Below are 21,531 nucleotides of genomic sequence, written 5' to 3'. Positions count from 1 at the left end.
ATCCTAACTGACCTAAGACAGGGAATTTTTACTAGGATTAAATGTCAGGAATTGTGAAACACTGAGTTTAATGTATTTGGCTAAGGTGTATGTAAACTTCCGACTTCAACTGTAACTCTCCTCTGTGTTTTGTGTGGATCAGGTATGTACATTATGACTATGCAGCCTAATTAATAAAACATGTCACAATCAGGATAGAGCACAGGTGTTCATGCTTGCTAAGCTCGGGAGACAATACAGACTCACCCACTTTCTCAACGGACACTGATTGAAATATGACTCATGTGAGTCCGTTTTAGGATATACGAGTCTAAACCTGTGACTGACACATCTACAACGCCGTAGTAAGGTTACTAAACACAAGTGACAACATTCTCATTGTATACAGGAGGAAACTGTCCTAAACAAATTAGCTGCACATGATCTTTGTAGCCCTGGTGGCATCAAGCTATATGATAGCCACTGTAACCACTCATTATCATAGGTCACATGGTACTCTTTGTGAGATCATATTTCCTTATATTTCTGTAAAATGTAGGATAAGTAAATGTTTGTGGCATAATCATGAAGCAATCTGTCAAATAGCTAATGTATCAATAGCACATTGGGCAGTACTTAATACGTGTAGCCACCGGTGTGTGGCCAAAAGTATCTATACTTATCCCTCAGGCTTACTTGGTGTTGAAGGCAAAGATAAGAGAGAAGGGAAAGGGAGGGGGTGGAAAACGCATGTTAGAAGTCTAAGAAAAGCATTTTGAGAATATGCCACCGTTTGTTTGTATGGCATATAGTATGGGAAATGGTTAATAAAACAACATTTGGATCAATGGTTGGTTAAAGATTAGCATGGATCTGTCTTAAAATCTATCTTAAATATGAATATCTATAACTAACAGAACAAACATTGAACTCATTTTCTTGGAAGTTCTTAGAAGATCTTTGACCAGTCAAGCAGCATCATCATATTGGCATATCAGTTGGCATTTGCCACCAAAAACTACAACAGCATAGCTATAAACGGCACACATCAACATGCACACATACACGTCATATAGTAAATTAAGAATACATTATCCGACCAATTCATGGAGCCTATCAGGTGCACCGGTGCAGAATGAGTCCCGCCCACTCAATATTTATACGCACAATGTCATCTCGCGCTCAACTTCAGAAGTTGAATTTGAGAACTTCATCTTGACCAACACTTGTCAGATCCGTGGGAAAATACTTAGACATACGAGAATATTTCTGAAAATCCTCATATACGTAAGATATTACTAACATTCATAAAATGTACTATTTTATGAGCTATTATAGTTATAATTTGAAATGTAATATCATTTTTGTGTAAAATATGAAAAATGGGTGTAGCTAGATATATTTTTTATACCTTTTCTTTAGTGCTTGAGGTTTCTTTTTGCATAGCTTTCAATTGGCAACACATAGAGTGGTTCGTACACTTTGTATGCATGATTAGGCTACTGAATAGTGAGTGAATAATTCACTTGCAGGTGTCCCACAGGCACTCTTGGATATTTGTTGCAAAATAACTGTATTTCTTGCATATTTCGATAACGTAACCTGATCAATATCCTGATCAAATTAGACCATTTATTTACTTTACTTTTCTTTATTTTTTTATTTTCTGTTTATCACAGGATTATTTGACTTTCTCACGCATTGTTGCCTGGATATCAGTACTAGCCTAAATACCAAAACTTTGGGGAATTTTTCTTCCCCGGGAGTTGAACATCGTCCAGGTGGTTTGGGAACACCCTCCTTCCCAAGGGGTGTGCGTGAGAACTCGTCCCGAGATGCGTTCACTTCTGCCGGTTACTGTGTATTGCATCAGCCTATTCTCCCTCCAGCAGCTCCTGGCTCTCCCGGCCGCAGACCGTCTGGAGAGAAACAGGTAAGAAGAAAGACATTACATTATCTTCCTATATTGAACGTGCTTTCCAGTTCCTTCTCTTTCACTTTCTAAGAGTGGTCCTTTCTGGAAGTGGTGATTATTGAACAGAAATGTTATTGTGGAGAGCACATTGGATATATAAAAGCGCATTCTATTTCAATAGGAAATCTGGAGGTCTAATTCAAATATAGGCTACATGTAGTCTTATTTTATTCCAGGATTCGGAAAATACATTGATGGATGAGATGCATTATTATGATATTGGTTATTCTCGAATGTTCAATGACTTTGCCGGTGTTTGGTGAATTGACGCGCGCCTTTTTTTAGCCTACTGTTTTTTTTAAAATTAAATCACACTGTCAAACCACAAACCGGTTGAACCACTTATTAAATCATGTCGAGGTTTATAGCATAAAGTATGCTGAAGTTTTTGTTCAGTCAGGGTGTTGTGTCGGGGAGATAACGGATAGAGAGTAGTGCTGGCCCTCGAGGTCAGAGCGAGACAGACGTGATACAGTGAACGTGCGTTCCCGCTCGGATAACATGGGGTCTCTGTAGTTATAATATGACCATGTGGAAAAGTTTGAGGGTAATCCCTGTTTTTAGAATGGATTGAGAGTTCATCCATGCGCGCCTTGCGCAGTCTCTCGTTTGCACTTCTCTCTCCATTGGGCTAGGTCTGTTATGGGATTTAAACACTTGTGTTGACTTAAAGTTCATGATAGTGTAGGCTAACGAGCGTTATCTTATCCATGATCACTATGTTGAAAAATGGGCACCATGATGAAATGACACATTTATTCCATCTGCATAATAAAGCGTACTCATCAGAATTTGTGTTCTTATGTGATGCAACTGAATTTAGTCCAAAAACTCAAAATTTAACTAATGGGAGAGAGGACAATACGATCGTCATTGCATCATATTTTTTCACACTGCGCTATAAACACAAATGCGCAGGTTAGGCGCGTTATTACAGACTGTTAAGTATTTGATTGATATATTACCTATGTAGATAAATGTTACATCCAATCTGACAGTATTCATGAAAGAATTCCGTACAGTTCGTTATAGGTCCCTAGACGAAAGTGCTAGCTATTTGCGTCAGTGTTCAAGGTCAATGTTAATTGCGCCAAACTATCTACTTTATCTTATTCACGTGTGACTATATTTTGGAATGCAACAGATATATGGTTGTGTGTTTGTCTTACAAATTAGGTTTGGTTTTAGTCATTTGTTCAGATAAATGTATGGTCCTTAAGTTAACTTTTTTCCACCTCTGCTATCATATGTCCCACATGAGGTCATATTCCTAACACAGCAGTATATATGACCTCATGTGGGACATATGATAGCAGAGGTGGAAAAAACAGTCCTCCTCATGTTGGCATTTGCTGAATTCCCCCCACATTTCAGGCATTGGCTACTGTACTGTAATACTGTAATGAGTGGTATTTTCCCACTCTGCTATTCTTCTATGTGTGACATGGTAGTAAAATCCCAAGATTACAGGGAATTGGTCAATAATAGCCACACGCGCGCGCGCACACACACACACACAATTTCCCATTTCATTGGGAGGGCAGATGTGCCTGTTCAAAGTGAAGGAGAAGTGCACTAGTGAAGTCTCCAGTCTCTGGTGTGTTTTAGTGCAGTGAGAGCTATAGCAGAGGGTAGAGTCAGTGTCTGCATGCCCTCTTCTGGTGGGAGACTGACAGGAACCTGGACTCTATCAATGAGAGAAACCAATTAAAACAGATGATTACCTTCACCAAGAGCCATGCCTTTACATGGAAATCTGGGATGTTCAAAGCTGTTAGTAATTTTTTGGGGGCAAATGAAGTAAGGCACTTGGTTGTATCTAGTTGTTCCTCTAATGTGGGTTAGCGCTGTAGGACACACTGACAGGTCCCAAAAAATGTCGGAAAGTATGTTCGGAAATTATTCAGACCCCTTGACTTTTCCCACATTTTGTTAGGTTACAGCCTTATTCTAAAATATATTAATTTGTTTTTTTCTCTCATCAATCTACACACAATACCGCATAATGACAAAGCAAAAACAGGTTTTTAGACATTTTTGCAAATTTATAAAAAATGGAAATATCACATTTACATAAGTATTCCTACCCTTTACTCAGTGCTTTGTTGAAGCACCTTTGGCAGCGATTACAGCCTTGAGTCTTCTTGGGTATGACGCTACACGCTTGGCATGCCTGTATTTGGGGAGTTTCTCCCATTCTTCTATGCAGATCCTCTCAAGCTCTGTCAGGTTGGATGAGAAGCGTTGCTGCACAGCTACAGTTGAAGTCGGAAGTTTACATACACTTAGTTGGAGTCATTAAAACTCGTTTTTCAACCACTCCACAAATGTCTTGTTAACAAGCTATAGATTTGGCAAGTCAGTTAGGACGTCTACTTTGTGCATGACACAAGTCATTTTTCAAACATATGTTTACAGACAGATTATTTCACTTATAATTCACTGTATCACAATTCCAGTGGGTCAGAAGTTTACATACACTAAGATGACTGTGCCTTTAAACAGCTTGGAAAATTCCAGAAAATGATGTCATGGCTTTAGAAGTTTCTGATAGGCTAATTGACATAATTTGAGTCAATTGGAGGTGTACCTGTGGATGTATTTCAAGGCCTACCTTCAAACTCAGTGTCTCTTTGCTTGACATCATGGAAAATCAAAAGAAATCAACCAAGACCTCAGAAAAACAATTGTAGACCTCCACAAGTCTGGTTCATCCTTGGGAGCAATTTTGAAACGCCTGAAGGTACCACGTTCATCTGTACCAACAATAGTATGCAAGTATAAACACCATGGGATCACGCAGCCATCATACCGCTCAGGAAGGAGATGCGTTCTGTCTCCTAGAGATGAACGTACTTTGGTGCGAAAAGTGCAAATCAATCCCAGAACAACAGCAAAGGACCTTGTGAAGATGCTGGGGGAAACAGGTACAAAAGTATCTATATCCACAGTAAAATTAGTCCTATATTGACATAACTTGAAAGGCCGCTCAGCAAGGAAGAAGCCACTGCTCCAAAACCGCCATAAAAAAGCCAGACTGCGGTTTGCAACTCCACATGGGGACAAAGATCATACTTTTTGGAGAAATGTCCTCTGGTCTGATGAAACAACAATAGAACTGTTTGGCCATCATGACCATTGTTATGTTTGGAGGAAAAAGGGGGAAGCTTGCAAGCTGAAGAACACCATCCCAACCGTGAAGCACGGGGGTGGCAGCATCATGTTATGGGGTGCTTTGCTGCAGGAGGGACAGGTGCACTTCACAAAATAGATGGCATCATGAGGGAGGAAAATTATGTGGATATATTGAAGCAACATTTCAAGACATCAGTCAGGAAGTTAAAGCTTGGTCGCAAATTGGTCTTCCAAATGGACAATGACCTCAAGCATACTTCCAAAGTTGTGGCAAAATGGCTTAAGGACAACAAAGTCAAGGTATTGAAGTGGCCATCACAAAGCCCTGACCTAAATCCTATAGAAATGTTGTGGGCAGAACTGAAAAAGCATGTGCGAGCAAGGAGGCCTACAAACCTGACTCAGTTACACCAGCTCTGTCAGGAGGAATAGGCCAAAATTCACCCAACTTATTGTGGGAAGTTTGTGGAAGTTTACCCAAAACGTTTGACCCAAGTTAAACAATTTGAAGGCAATGCTACCAAATACTAATTGAGTGTACATACATTTCTGACCTACTGGGAAAGTGATGAAAGAAATAAAAACTGAAATAAATCATTCTCTCTACTATTATTCTGACATTTCACATTCTTAAAATAAAGTGGTGATCCTAACTGACCAAAGACAGGGAATTTTTACTAGGATTAAATGTCAGGAATTGTGGAAAAACTGAGTTGAAATGTAGTTGGCTAAGGTGTATGTAAACTTCCGACTTCAACTGTATTTTCACGTCTCTCCAGAGATGTTAGAATAGGTTCAAATCTGGGCTCTGGCTAGGCCACTCAATAACATTCAGAGACTTGTCATGAAGCCACTCCTGTGTTGTCTTGGCTGTCTCCTTAGGGTTGTTGTCCTGTTGGGAGGTGAACCTTCACCCCGGTCTGAGATCCTGAGCACTCTGGAGCAGGTTTTCATCAAGGAACTATCTGTACTTTGCTCCGTTCATCTTTTCCTCGATCCTGACTTGTCTCCCAGTCCCTGCCGCTGAAAAACATCCCCACAGCATGATGCTGCCACCACCATGCTTCACTGTAGGGATGGTGCCAGGTTTTCTCCAGACGTAACGCTTGGCATTCAGGCCAAAAAGTTTTGCTGACATGCATCCATGAATGGACTGGCAAGTCTTTATGGCCTATAATTGAGGTTATTGACTTATGAGGGGGTGGAAAAAGAGGCTTGTTTTTACCCTGCATGGCCTAGATTTGCAGGGCTGAGAAGGATGTGCCAGACAACAGTCTCCATATAAGGTGACCCTATTCTGACAGGAGGGCCCCAACGCTGGAGGTTCGGACTTAGCTCAACAACCTCTGTCTACAGGTGTGTGTGTGCCTGTGTGTCTGCGCATAGACAAACACCTACTGCTGAAATCAAATCGAAGCAAGGGGAAGCATGACTCAAACACCTCTGTTTATTTCGGACAGAGCTCCCAGCAGGGATGGGCTATTTCTGCTTCCCAGTGGTTGTTTTGATTTTAATCTCTCAGAACTAACTTCCCATTTAAAACAGCAGCGGCAGAATTCGTGGGTAATGGTGGATGTGATTGCGGTTGCAGCAGAGCTCTCTATCAGTGTATTTGAGTGAACACGGCAGATTTTCAAAAACAAACAGTTCATTAAGAGGGAGTCTGTTTGTCTTGTCCAAGCTGTGGCTGTGTGAGGGGTTATCGTTCCTAGAAATCCCCTCGGGATGTTCCCTTGGTGATGGAAGGGTGATTCATAATGTCCTCTCTATTTTTCCTCACTCTCTCTCCAATTCTGGTTCCACTCTTCTCTCTCCCTCTCTAATTCTGGTTTCTCTCTCTGCCTTCTTCCCTCCTTTTATCTATTTATTTTCTCAGTAAATGTCCCACTTTTTCTTCCTTCCATACCAAATGCTCTGTCCTTCCCATCACACATGATGATCCCATCACAGGCCAATAACAATAACACCGGCCTCATCGCTCCTCCTCTCATTCCCCTTTTCAGACTGAGGTGTGATGGGTGGGTTTGGTCATTGTTTCTCTGTACCGATAAAGTTCTCGATGTTCTGATCATGGACGGCCCGCGGGGCTTTGTGTTTTGACACCCTTGCTCTAGGCCATTCACAATACAAACTATACCCTTCATTTTACATATAGTAACAGCTTGAGAGAAAATAGAGCCAAACCACAAGTTAAATATGGCTTTAGAGACGAAGCAGTTTTACATTGTGGATTCCAGCAGTGGGATGCAGGGCACCCCAGACAGTGGCATGTTACAGTAGCTGATTTGCTGTAATGTGCTTGTTGTCATGATGACCCACTATTTCCACACAGTCTTGGACAGAGGTCAATGATATGACATGTCAGACATCCCAGACAGGTTGAACACAGTTTGTGTATTGAGCGTGTGTGGGAGTGTAAAGTATATTCTCTTTAGAAAGAGGGACTGTGTAAGTGTAGACTACTGGTCTGCCTGTGTGTATTTGAGTCTGTGTGTATTTGAGGCTGTGTGTATTTGAGTCTGTGTGTATTGTGGTCGTGAATTTGCTCAGGATCCTGACTGGACAGAAAAAAACAATGTTTTTCCCGTCTGTCCATCCCCCTCCTAAATCATTAACTCCCTCTGTCACCCCATATGGGGCAAGTGTCAGGGCCAGGACCCCTGCATGCAGTTCAGACGTCAACACCCATCCATTGTCCAAACACAATATTTACCCCAGAAACAGGCACATTGCATCATTATCCACCTCCCAGAGGACCTACTGTTGCATCCGTCAGATGGTGATAGATTTTATAACTCTACATACAGTAACTTTATTTAGATTTATATACATGCTTCTACAATATCAAAGACATAACATGAACATTACCTTGACTAATATGGCTCATAAATACTTCAACTTTACTCCAGTTATCTATTTTATGTACTTAAATACACTTTGCGTGCCTCACAGTCTGATATAACCTCGGCTGGCCCTGTAGATCGCTCTGTGAGAGGCAGTATGTATGGTTCTGAGGTTAGACATCTGCTCTGAGGACGTTTGGCTGCTCTGATGTGGGCCACACTGTAAACAGAGGTCTGGACTGGCGATGTATAGAGATGTAATGTATCCACCATATAAACACTGCCATGACCCTCCCTCCCTCCCTCTCTCTTTCTCCTTCTCTCTCTCCCTGCTCCGTGGGGGTCATTACGACCAGGCCTAAAGAAGAGAGGGAACTAGTCTCCCACCAGGCAGCTCAGAATTCCACAGTGGATTAGTGGCTAAGACCTAAATTCCACCGTCCACATCCATAAAGAAAATGCTTCCACTCTGCACTGAAAGCTTGACCATGGCGAAAGGTGTGTGTGTGTGTGTGTGTGTGTGTGTGTGTGTGTGTGTGTGTGTGTGTGTGTGTGTGTGTGTGTGTGTGTGTGTGTGTGTGTGTGTGTGTGTGTGTGTGTGTGTGTGTGTGTGTGTGTGTGTGTGTGTGTGTGTGTGTGTGTGTGTATGCATTGGGGTTGTCACGATACCAGTATCGAGATACTACGATACCAGATTTTCCGGTCGGTCGGTCTGTGTATACTGTTAGTGTTACAGAAAGAACACAGGATAAAGGCTGAAGAATGAACACAGATGGAGCTCTGAGGTCTGAGGAGAGAAGGACTAAACTCTTGTTTCATGTTCTATTGGTGGTTGAGAAAAATGTAGGTGTTATTCTAGCTAAGTACAGTCATTTGTAGTGTGGATGGATACCTACAGTAGCGATGGAGATCAGGCCTCAATCATGAGTCAGCACTGCAGCTGTGAGTGGCCGCCTCAGTACAAATGGAACGTGGAACTGCAACCACTGTGTGGTTTGAAGTCCGTCTCCCAATTCCCAAACCACTACACACTTAAGTCTGCTGAGGGGAACAAGAGAGAATATGTGGCAGTCGTTCTTTCAAGCCATGGACTTTAGCAACTCTGTACACTTTCACCCAACGCAGTGCATGATGAGGAAAGTGCTAAATCACTCCTCAGCACGTACTTATCGTCAACACAAGAGGTTATAAAACCACCAACACATGGAGAACAAGTGGCAGCAATGGTTCATTCACAAATAAATCGCCTTTCGCTTATTTCTGTCTCCTTACTGAGAACACAATCTGTCCTCTGTTAGCTGCATGGGGCCTGGCGAGGATTATGTATGAATGTGCCACATTTACTGCTGATTAAGGCAGCCCATGGTAGACTCCAGCCCCCTGGGTATAAGCATGTATGAAAGGCCTGGTACTGGCCAAGGCTTACCCCTCTCTGAGGGGGCGTTACTGGGGCAGAGGAGGGCATCAGGCTGGGGCCGGTGGGACATCGGCGATTTACATTTGTATCACAAACAATGTTTGAGAAAATCATGATGAAAGTATCCATTTTAGGCCCTTTTTAGACCTATACTGTACATGCCTCCAATAAGACCCTCTGATCCGTGAACTGTACACGATACAGACAACATCTTGGTGTCATTATATTCCTTATAGTGTGCTCTAACATATGGAGTAGGTCTAGATTCTGAAATAAAAATAATCACATTCATTTATTCAACATTCAAATATTAATATCTCAAAACGACCCTTTTTGATTTTGTTTATTTTAAGACATTGTTTGGAACAATATATATAAGTACATTACATTTCCAGTGTGGGCTCTCTGCTAATTCTGATCAATTATATGAGCACCACCTAACACAGTGAATGGGAACATGGATTCAAAGTCGCTCTGGATATAACTAAGTGACTCAAATGTAAATACCAAAAATATTTCCCGCTCCCGCTGGCGTGGAATCACCCTATTGTGGTGGTTCCACTGGTGGGTCTCAGTTATGATTCCAGACCTAAACCTCAGTCTAAACTGTGGGAGTAATACGAAAGAATAACACCACACTGCAGCACGAAGGAGTTGGGATCAGCTTACACTTTTATTGAACCCTCGAACCCCCCTCCCTCCACCCGTTCCCCAGGCTGAGTGACTTTTAGCTTAATGCCCTCCGATGAAAATGGGAATTTTACAGAACAAGTAGGTGGATTTGTTACCAATATATTTAAAAAAAAATAATCTTCCACAGATCAGATGGTGCTGAAAACGAGTGTTGAGTGAGTGAATGTTTCTAAGAATGCGAAGCTCTGATATCTTTGATCCTCTGCCAATCACAAAGACCTCCATTACTGTTCATTTGCAGGATTACTTTCTCAATAGCCAAATTAGACGGGCTGTCAGATCAGATGCGATCCAGTGAGAGAGTTCTCACGTTGGGCCGGGCTACAGTACATGGTGCTGCTGCCTTCTCCTGGCTGTGGGCTAGAACACGGTGGCCAAAAGGCTTATTGTGGGATCAGAAGAACTGGAAACTGGAGAGGAGCATGTGCACTGGGCACACAGTTACACCTCCGGTCCAAAGTCTTTGGCCAAAACACTCCCCTCAGATCCCTCTGGCACAGACACATACAAATGACTTCTGGCTGGCCCAAGGGACAAAACAGACAAGTTCACACTTGCTTGTGAAGCCATTATATAAAAGCTAAGGGCATCAGCGTCAGGTGAAGGTAAAGCGGTCAGGTCAGATGGTGTAACAGAGAAGAGAGGAGGACAAAAGGACATGCCACGAATTCCCTAGGTGGGAGGTGAACCCCACAGAAACCCAAACACATTTAACCTCCTTTAAACAGCAGATTTGCTCTTTCTTTCTTTTTTCTCCCGCTCCGCCCCCCTCCAGTTACAAATTCTCCAAGAGAATTGTTTTTTAACTACATCACAGGGTCTTTATGGCTGTCTGCCAGCCCAGAATAGCCTGACTAGCGAAGCAGCCATCATCTACTGCGTTGGGTCGGGCTCGGGGCGGCATGTTGTGTTATGGGAGATTCCAGCGCAGAGTGTGCCACAAAGTCCACTACTGCTCCACCAGGGGTTGATGAGGGCATTTGCCACCCAACAGGGGGTTAAATGGGTATTATAAACACACACAAGCACACGCACAAACTACTTGGTCGATGGGGTGGATTGGGACTGACACAAGGCAGCTTAGGCAGCAGGTAGGCTAGCGGTTAGAGTGTTGGGCCGCTAACCGAAAGGTCGCTGGTTTAAATACCTGAGCTGACAGGTGGAAAAACTGTTGATGTGCTCTTGCGCAAGGCACTTAATCCTAATTTGCTCCAGGGGCACCGTACTACTATGGCCGACCCCGTAAAACAACACACTTGACTGCACCTATCCGGTGTACAATAAAACACAACCATTTTTTTTATAAATGTGAAGCTGGGTACAGCACACCCACTGATCACAGACGTCAATTCAACGTCTATTCCATGTTGGTTACACGTCATTTCAAACAACATTGATTCAACCAGTGTGTGCTCAGTGGGCATTGTTTGGTACTGGCAGTCTGCACACCCTATCAGACCTGTTTTTGTCCAGGGACTCCCAAATTAAGCTGTTTTATCTTTGTTTTGTTTATTCACCATCTCTTGTTTCCGAACGGATTAAGTTTCCTCCTTCCTCCTGTGTGAGAAACACATTTTCCACCATGGATTCCAAACACAAAAGAAGAATGAGCCTGTACAGAAGATTATATTTCAGCCTTTTTGTGTACAGAATGGTCAACTAAATAAAAATTTACTGTAATGAATATAGACTATCCAAATCTCTATAGCAACCACATTGCAGTATTTATGCAGTATATAAACGCAGCTTTTCCACGCAGTCAAATACAATTTGTGCCTGTCTGGCAGCCTGGTGTTTGGCACAGAAGGCAAGTGTGACTTGGCCATGGCCTGGCCACAGAACAGAGCTGAATGACAAGGTGCTCCTGGAAATAGTGCTCCCTCTGCACTACCACAGTGGTTACCAGTGACACCCACCATCACCAGACAACAGGGCCCTGCCCTGTACGGGCAAACAGGCTGGATGGCAGGGAGACAGACACAGGTGGTGGCAAAGCTCATTCAGTGTTTTCTTTGTGTTGGAACTCTGTGTACATGTCAAATATAGCTACCTTGAAACGTTCACTGACTGACCAGTCATGGTGCTGTTGCTGGAATAGCACTATGTGTTTGTGAAGTAGCTAGATTGGCTAGTTACATTGGGCTTCAAGCCCACTACACACCAGAAAACTCAGTTGTAGGTTAAATTGGTTGAACAAACCCATAAATGCTCAAAGTCATGTTTATAGTCTGTAGAATTTTGACCATGAACAACATGTTTGGCAAGAGCCTGGCCAAGGCACTCAACACATTAACTAAGATACCGCCTTAAGGAGGCACAGAAGGGTTTGGAACCCTGTTCATTAATATAGCCACTTCTCACTGTGTCTGTACAGAGATTGGTTGGTTACCACTTGCATAGTGGCGTTCTACAGTAGGTCTACCCTGTTATTTTTCACAATCCAGTCAGCGTTTCACAAGGAGAACGCTGCTCTTTTTATAATTACGCTGTATGCCAACTATCATTACTGCTTCTCCTAAAGAGCAGTTGGAAGCCGGTCAGAACCTGATGCTGTTTCTGTGCTCTTTAAAATTGAAAAAGGATACAAAAGGGACGTTTTCTCTTCCTTGTTCTAACTTTATCATGGGAGGACATTTAGCACACAAAAGTCATACTTACTACTTAAAAGAATTTAAGGTGTCATCTCCCGTCTGGATTACTGCAACTCGCTGTTGGCTGGGCTCCCTGCCTGTGCCATTAAACCCCTACAACTCATCCAGAACGCCGCAGCCCGTCTGGTGTTCAACTTTCCCAAGTTCTCTCACGTCACCCCGCTCCTCCGCTCTCTCCACTGGCTTCCAGTTGAAGCTCGCATCCGCTACAAGACCATGGTGCTTGCCTACGGAGCTGTGAGGGGAACGGCACCTCCGTACCTTCAGGCTCTGATCAGGCCCTACACCCAAACAAGGGCACTGCGTTCATCCACCTCTGGCCTGCTCGCCTCCCTACCTCTGAGGAAGTACAGTTCCCGCTCAGCCCAGTCAAAACTGTTCGCTGCTCTGGCACCCCAATGGTGGAACAAACTCCCTCACGACGCCAGGTCAGCGGAGTCAATCACCACCTTCCGGAGACACCTGAAACCCCACCTCTTTAAGGAATACCTAGGATAGGATAAAGTAATCCTTCTAACCCCCCCCCCCTTAAAAGAGTTAGATGCACTATTGTAAAGTGGTTGTTCCACTGGATATCATAAGGTGAATGCACCAATTTGTAAGTCACTCTGGATAAGAGCGTCTGCTAAATGACTTAAATGTAAATGTAAATGTAAATTTAGGCTTGATATACCTACACCCACTGGCGCCATTTTGAGAATCGAATTCCCTGACTCACTGTGGCCAGTGCTTCGTCAATATGACTTCCGCCAGGTGAGCCTCTACCTATTTATAGCATCTGTAACAAACGAAGACACAGAGACACAAATCCCTCTGAGCAAACACACCAACAACAGTTCAGAGAAAAGAATCCCCAGTGCCAAGTTTGAGTTGAGCAGCCAGTGTCATCATCAAGAAGAGAACAGATGGCAGGGCCTCCTCCTCCTCAGCACTAAAGCCAGAGTCAATCTGAGATGTGTTTGCTAAACAGGCTGTTCCTGAAACTTGGTGACGTCTCCTTCCTGTGGACACTTGCCACAGCTTGCTCTGTACATTAGCCTTCCCTCTCTTGAGTGGGTAGTCACTAAATCTCCAGAGCCACTCTGTCTGTTTGCTTTAGCTAAGGTGGACATGGAGTCTCAATAGTTTTGACGTCCAGTATGTTGATATTACCATAATAAATTAACAGCAGCCAGGTCCCCATGCTGTTTTGTTCCTGTGCTGAAAGGCCATTAGTCTTCTAAAATGCATTAAGACAGGATGGTGACACATCAACCCTCACCATGCCCATTCCATGTGTGTAACATTTACTGTCAGTGTGTGTTGACATAAAATGCTGTTGGAAGTGTGGTTAACAACAGTCTGATAATAACTAGGCCAGTTCTAAAATTACTTCTCTGATTCAATGGTCAGCATTGACCCAGAGTGGAAAGATACAGACATCAATCTTAACGACCCAAGATCTGAACTCTTGTCTTATTTTTTCCTGTGTTCCCAGGTTGGAGCTGCTTAAGAAGCTTCATGCGCTGAGAGAGGAGGAGATCTTCACTCCAGAAACTGGCACCGAACTCGCCAGCCCAACAGACTCCAGCCCTTCATCAGACCTCCAGCCTTCCATCAGATCTCCAATATGGCTGCCTGGCTACCTCCTCAGAGACACACCACCCACTGTCATGAACACAGCCCATCTTGAACCTCTGGTACGGGCGAGGCGTGAGGAGGGCGTGGAGCCCCAACGGACGGGGTCAAGAGGTCGTCGCCAGGCCCAATCAGGGTCGCGGGGGGGTCACCACCACCCCCAGCTGATGAGAGTGGGGTGCGCCCTGGGAACCTGCCAGGTTCAGAACCTCAGCCACCGGCTCTATCAGCTGATTGGCCAGAGCGGACGGGAAGACTCCTCTCCCATTAACCCCCGGAGTCCGCATAGTTACGGATGAGCGACTGACGGATACTTCTCCCTCTCTTCTCTGAAAACATCAACACCCCAGCAAACTTCTATCTATAGACATTTATCTCTATTTTATGTATCACAGATAGCCTTTGCATTAGTATTAGATGTAGTCCACACCTTTTTTAGATCCTGAAATGACCATTTCTGTACTTTTTGAATGACATTTGCCTTACTCCTCTGTACACCTCAAAAACGCATCATGCTGTTTAAGAAAAGGAATCTGACATGAATGAAAGCCTCTTAGTCGACGCTTCCCACCACCACTGGGAACGAATACCTGTCACCCAGAGATGCTCTGGACATTTGGGTCTCGTCAAAGTCTTTGTGTTTCTCCCGGCCTCCTGACTCATCAAAGAGCTGCAAGGGGCTCAGTTTGACTTCCTAATCCTGTTAATGTAAGAATAAATGCCCCTGTCCACCGGTCTTTCTACTTAACACAAGCCAACGCGACTGGACGTGTCTGTATAAGGCCTGATGACCTCCACAGCAGCAGTTAGCTCTGGCCCCATTGATCAAACACTTAAACCACTAATGTGGATTTCTACCAGGGATAGGATCAGATCCCTGTCAGAGCGAATATATCCCTGAAGACCCGTCAAAACGACCCAATGAACCCTTTTACCCCACCCTAAACCCTACCCCCTTAGATCTGCCAGGACAATTTGAGGGACCATGTTTGACATATCTGGGTTAATTCTCTGATTTACAGACCACCAGCAACCATTTGTGGGCAGACACTGACCTTATAGACACAGACACTGACCGTACAGACACAGACACTGACCTTACAGACAAGAACCTACTGTCCTTTCTCATCTGCAGCCAATGATGTTCCCGACAGAAGCGGTCTGTGGTTCTGTGAAGTATATGTTTCAACAGACCACAGCCTTGACAGCCGCATTCAGCCATAATAGTCAAGTTCAGCAGTGGCTGGATGGAGTTCTGATTCTGGACTCGTCTAGTAGAGACTGTTTATAGAAAGAGAAAGAAGAGGGTAAACATTTCAATGACTCAGTTCCTATACAAGATGGAGGTTTTCAATGTTTTTATTATAAATCATTGCGGACCTATTTCAGCGGTGAGATCTATTGGTTGGCTCGTGAACACAGTGAACACTCCTGCTGCCCTTATCTCAGGGTCTGAGTGGGGATATTATCCCCTTCATGTGATTCTTAAGTTCTCCCACTAAGTCTCGACTTTATGTTTACGGCAATTTAACCAATCAGACCTAATCTCTTTAGTTGTACCGCTATGGTGGCGAGGTGGTACACATCGTCTGCAGTATTTATAAACAAAATAAACTTTGACCGTGCCTTGCCTTGGCCAAGGGACCGTATAACTACTAGCTAAAGCATCACAAGTTGCCAACCCAAACCCAAAATCTGCCACTAGCAGTACTGCCTAGGAATATTTAGAGGCTTACTTTGTCATTATCAATAATAATCCGGTCAGTAATGATCCTAAAAATGCTAGTAGTTTAGTGTGTACACAACAATATTTTACGTTGTATGCTTGTAGTGTGTCAAATGAGTCCAAATTAGCACAGAGTCAACAGCAAAGTTCTCTGCTGTTACATTGTGGCTTTGTAATGACAGACCACGGATACCAAAAGTTAGGGAGCCAGAGTGCCACATTTTAAATCTGGATACGAAATACGGTAAAAAAAATATGCCCCTAGATTCCCTTTTTCCCTTGTTATAACTGTCTCTGAAATGGTGGACGGATGCTCTCACTAAAAATAACCAAAAACAACCTCAACTCAGCAAGCATTCAAAAAACTAGCCCAACCTTCAAAAGGTGCAGAGTCTGTCGACCTGAAAAAACAAGCCACAACGTCTCCATGACATCTTTAATACCCATAATAATCATGCTCTTTGAAACACATTCAAATGTTTCATATTCTCAATGTCAGAGGATTAGAATAGTTGAGATAGTCCTCAACGTTCAGACTATTTGTTTTCCAATAACTTTGATCCAGACTTGCTGATGTTGCTATTGCTGCAGTTAGAAACCAGGTCAGCCGTTAGTCATACATTCATGTATTTATGACTATAGCTATGTAACTATTAGGTTACTGTGTCGTAATTAAACAGTCACAGGAGTACCCAAAATCAACTTAGAGTCTTTTAGGGTCCAGGTTTTTACTGTTTTGTTTTGACCACAGCGTTGCCTCAATGAAATCATTCTATAACTAATTAAGTTAGTTGGGCAAGTGGTTTAAATTCACCAAATATCTGACAATACTTGACAGTCATTTAGTTTTTTTGTGATCTACATCATACTATAGCGTGGTCTCTATCCATATCCCCCTTTCATTTTGTTTGACATATTTTTGTCTTTTTGGACTGAATCATCTTAATTAAAACTGGGGCTTTATTCTACTTTAGAGTTAGCTCATTTAATCGTGGAGAGATTCTCTGTCTCACTCTCTCTATCTCACCATCTGTCCCTCTACCACTCTCTCTCCTTCTATCTCAGATTATGACCTACGCCAGGTCGCAGGTCATAATCAGTGGTTCATTGGTTCTTTAAGTCTAATCTGTTCAAAGGCATAGTGAAACACACATGCCATTGTCTCTGCTGTAATTGAGCTAATCAATGTCTCGTGACAGACCATTAAAAGGCTTTTCAAACGCTAAGAACCTTGGTGAATCTCTCGACTTCTTAACCACCACTGTCACAAGTGTGTGTTTGTGTCTGAACGGCCACATATAGAATCAGGAACCAACCTTGTGTTTGTTGGATTTTTGTTGGGGCCATTTTGTTTTTGCTATACTTTTTCTTTGTGTTGTGAATCTCATATTACAGTAATTACACGTCAGTGTTGTGTCACTGGCGCGTCCGTAGTCATTCCTAGCAGCATAGCTGAGTGTTTTGTCTGGGTAAACTGCGTACCACCAGATTATTTACGACCTTTGACCACTAATACCTCCCCTTGTGTGTTAAGAGAAACACTCTCCACCAGTCTTACATCAAAACTAACGCTGCCATCGCCTGCCATTGTTAACTTAACCTATGTTGTAAAGAGATGCAAGAGATTGTGTTGGGTGTTCACGTCTGTATGTGAGTGTGTATGTGACTGTATGTAAGTGTGTATGTGACTGTATGTGACTGTGTATGTGTAGGTACTTATCGTATAGTCGTCTTAGGCAGGGATCTAACACATCACAATCCCAGTCTGTTTTTCCTCGTTCAATATTTAATTATACTTAAGGTCAGAAGCCTCTTATAGGGTCACAGCAAACTGAGCAAAGCACTTTAATGTTGTTAGTTCTTCACAACTTGAATTTCAAACATTGCAATTCTATTTTTAATGACAGATGAGAGTTATTGTATATGTTGCATTTGATAAAGATCTGTATGAGTATGAGTGGAGTAGAGTGAAGATGATATCATGCGCACTTGTGCATATTATATATTATTAGTGGTACTATGTAAGAAAAGTAATATATTTAAGTTATCTTTGTATATTTATATATGTACGTCACCAAAGACACTATTTATCTCGTATTTCCCACGCTCCTAAAAGGTGACCTTTTGTTAGGAAAGAAAAATAAATTCAAAATGTAGCTACATGTTCATGTCAGACAATGTCTTTCATTCTCTGTAAAAAATAAAGAACTACACTGTAGTGAGATAAAGTCCAGTGTGTGCCTCTAATTTGTGAAAGTGTGTGTGTTTGTGTGCGCGTGCGTGTGTCTGCATGTTTACCTTCACGTGTGTGTGAGTACAGTATGAGCAACTCTTCACAACAGTTATTGTTAACAACATCGATGCCATTGTCAAAACAAAAAATAATGAAGTTATAATCAGAATTAAGTCTAGTCTCCACAGAATTATACAAACATTAGAGAACATGACAATTGCCAGCGCTCTTCGATATTACTACATCTTAAAATAAATACAACTAGAGGTACCAAGAACATACATATTACTCAATATTTCCTTAAAGGAACATAAAAAAACACCCCTTCCTGGAATCTGGTAAACCTGGGCAAAGGTGACATCATAGTGGAAAAATAGATGGGTGAAAGTTCTCTTGACCATGATGCATCAGCATTGATCCAATGTCCTTCACTCTACTACTCCTAACAGCTCGTTAATCATTATTCGTCCCAGTAAATTGAGCAAAATTCAACAGACAAACAGAGAACACAGGTATAAATACACAGGGAATAATGGGGAAGATGGGAGACACCTGGAGGGGGGGTGGAGACAATCACAACGACAGATGAAACAGATCAGGGTGTGATAGAATGGCTTATAAATGCAAATGGTTTATAGCCTAAATATTGATTGTGATAAGAGAATTACATTTTTTTGTGGAATTCCACCTTCATTTTTGCAGTGCTTTATTTATACAGATTGGAAACAGGAGGGTCAGTAAGATGATACATTTCTTTGGAATTGGTACCACAGATAAGGTTTCGTCTCCTTCAAGTTGGTGGCAGCTCAATTGCCACTAGTTTTGGTGTTACAAAGCACTTCATTTTAACAGCATAGTGGAATCTGTGATGGCATCTGACAGTGTCAGTGTGTTGATCTGGTTTTTGTTGTCAGTCTATATAACACATTAACATGTACACAGTACAGGTCAGCGGGAGAGATGTAAAACTGTACTTAGTCCATAGAATTCATCTTCCTCTCACTACCATGGTATTCATCTCACAAATACACCATATATACTTGGTGTAAATCAGCTATGGGTCGGTGTCAACCACTAACACGAGAGAGGTGGAAGAGGGGGAGGGTTTGGAAGATCGAAGAGAGGAGGGAATAAGAGAGGGAGCTGGGAAGAGATAGGAGGACGTGGAAAGATGCACGTATGGAGAGTATAGACCCCTTTCTGTGTTTGCAAACATTACCACACGGGGGCGATGAGTGCAAGTGCTTAATGCCAGTAAAAAAAGTAGCAATTTACATGCTACTTATGAGTGTATTTCACACTATTTCATAATTGGATTTTAAGGCTTGTGTGAATGTCCTGCTTAATTTAATGTTTGTGTCATCATTGCAAATCAACTGCATTATACTTAAAAAACACGTCAACCAGTAAAATGGCTCTTTGGCTAGTGTTTGCTACAGCGTATGTCAATGAGCGTCAGCATTCTAGCTAGCAACTGTTATTTTTGCAAAGATCCCAACCAAATATAATCTTAGCGACTGTTCAAGCAATAACTAAAACATCATTGTAAGCATATGAGAACCCCTAAAAAATATTTTGTTTAGAAGTAATAAAAATGTAAATCTAGGCTATGTTGAATGGGAACAGATGGAGATGGCTTTCTGACTGCCGCCAAAAGTCACGTGCATCTGTGCTTGATGTCAGTGTGTCTTCTAGTGAAAAAGGGTCTATAGGAGATTGTGGGAAAGAGACAAGAAAAAGACCCTCTTCCCCTGTCATAACATTTACATTCCATTACATAGGAGTTGCGTTGCAACACACACACGCACACACTATCAGGCTGAAAAGTAATGTGAAAGTGTATAGGTTTGCAGGACTCTGTCAGCCACTTCATTGGGGATTCTCCATGTACATTTTTGTGTCTTTTGTCTTCCAATAAAACGCTTGTTGAGCAAAAGAAGAAATTCTAAGTAAATCCTAAAATCTGTAGAATCATGCAACCCAGATACAGTGCCTTCAGAAAGTATTTGCAATTTAAAATGTGTTAAATTGAGATTTTGTTTCACTGATCTACACACAATACCTCATAATGTCAAAGTGGAGTTTTGTTTGTAGAACATTTTGGAAATGAATAACAAATGTAAAGCTGAAATGTCTTGAGTCAATAAGTATTCAACCCCTTTGGTATGGCAAGCCTAAATATGTTCACTAGTAATTTCACAAATCACATAATAAGTTGCATAGACTCATTACGTTTTCTATAATAATGGTTAACATGACTTTTGAATGACAAAACCATCTCTGTACCCCACACATACAATTATCTGTAAGGTCCCTCAATCAAGTAGTGAATTTCAAGCACAGATTTTACCACAAAGACCAGGCAGGTTTTTCAATGCCTCGCAAAGAAAGGCACTGGTTGCTAGATGTGTAAAAAAAAAAAAAAAAAAAGTAGATGATGAATATCCCTTTGAGCATGGTGAATTATGAATTAGGCTTTGGTGTATCAATAAACCCAGTCACTACGAAGATACAGGCGTCCTTCCTAACTCAGTTTCCGGAGAGGAAGAAAACTGCTCAGGGATTTCACCATAAGACCAATGGTGTGATATGAGAAAAACGAGGATGGATCAAAAACATTGTAGTTAATTCACAATACTAACCTAATTGACAGAGTGAAAAGATGGAAGCCTGTACAGAATAAAAATATTCCAAAGCATGCATCCTGTTTGCAATAAAGCACTTAACTAATACTGCAAAAAATGTGGCAAAGAAATGTACTTTTTGTCCTGAATACAAAGTGTTATATTTGGGGTAAATTCAACAAGCACCACTCTTCATATTTTCAAGCATGGTGGTGGCTGCATCATGTTATGGGTAAACTTGTCATCGGCAATGACTTGGGAGTTTTTTAAGATAAAAATAAACAGAATAAAGCTATACTGAACAAAAATATAAATGCAACATGCAACAATTTTAAAGATATTACTGAGTTACAGTTCATAGAAAGAAATCAGTCAATTGAAAGAAATTCATTAGACCCTAATCTATGGATTTCACATGACTGGGCAGGGGAGCGGCCATGGGTGGGCTAGGGCCCACCAACTTGGGTGTCACGCCCTGACCTTAGAGATCCTTTTTATGTCTCTATTTTGGTTGGTCAGGGCGTGAGTTGGGGTGGGCATTCTATGTTTTTGTTCTATGTTGTCTATTTCTATGTGTTTGGCCGGATGTGGATCTCAATCAGAGGCAGCTGTCTATCGTTGTCTCTGATTGAGAACCA

At 42.2% G+C, this 21,531-nt stretch overlaps 1 protein-coding gene across 2 annotated transcripts; it reads left to right on the top strand.

The window, feature by feature from the left end:
* The first annotated feature begins 1,173 nt into the window (after positions 1 to 1,173).
* LOC139565668 (protein ADM2-like) lies at positions 1,174 to 18,264 on the top strand. 2 transcript variants are annotated; one of them, XM_071386158.1, is made up of 3 exons: positions 1,174 to 1,266; positions 1,659 to 1,912; positions 14,171 to 18,264. In XM_071386158.1, exons 2-3 carry the CDS (start codon positions 1,815 to 1,817, stop codon positions 14,607 to 14,609), a joined length of 537 nt encoding a protein of 178 aa, XP_071242259.1. In that variant the 5' UTR covers positions 1,174 to 1,266; positions 1,659 to 1,814; the 3' UTR covers positions 14,610 to 18,264. The 2 variants fall into 2 exon arrangements, with proteins under 2 accessions (XP_071242259.1, XP_071242260.1); XM_071386159.1 differs by having other exon boundaries at positions 1,180 to 1,912.
* The last annotated feature ends 3,267 nt before the right edge of the window (positions 18,265 to 21,531 follow it).

This window comes from Salvelinus alpinus, chromosome 37 (genome assembly GCF_045679555.1).
Source record: "Salvelinus alpinus chromosome 37, SLU_Salpinus.1, whole genome shotgun sequence".
In the NCBI taxonomy this organism is placed as follows: domain Eukaryota; kingdom Metazoa; phylum Chordata; class Actinopteri; order Salmoniformes; family Salmonidae; genus Salvelinus; species Salvelinus alpinus.
The sequence above is the reverse complement of the archived record's forward strand: the minus strand, read 5'-3'. Positions and strand labels throughout refer to the sequence as shown.

What these genes read in the sequence shown, in the direction of transcription:
- LOC139565668 (XM_071386158.1), top strand. Translation starts at nt 1,815, where the DNA reads ATGCGTTCACTTCTGCCGGTTACTGTGTATTGCATCAGCCTATTCTCC. An exon ending in GACCGTCTGGAGAGAAACAG is followed by an intron (nt 1,913 to 14,170) that starts GTAAGAAGAAAG and finishes CTGTGTTCCCAG; the next exon opens with GTTGGAGCTGCTTAAGAAGC.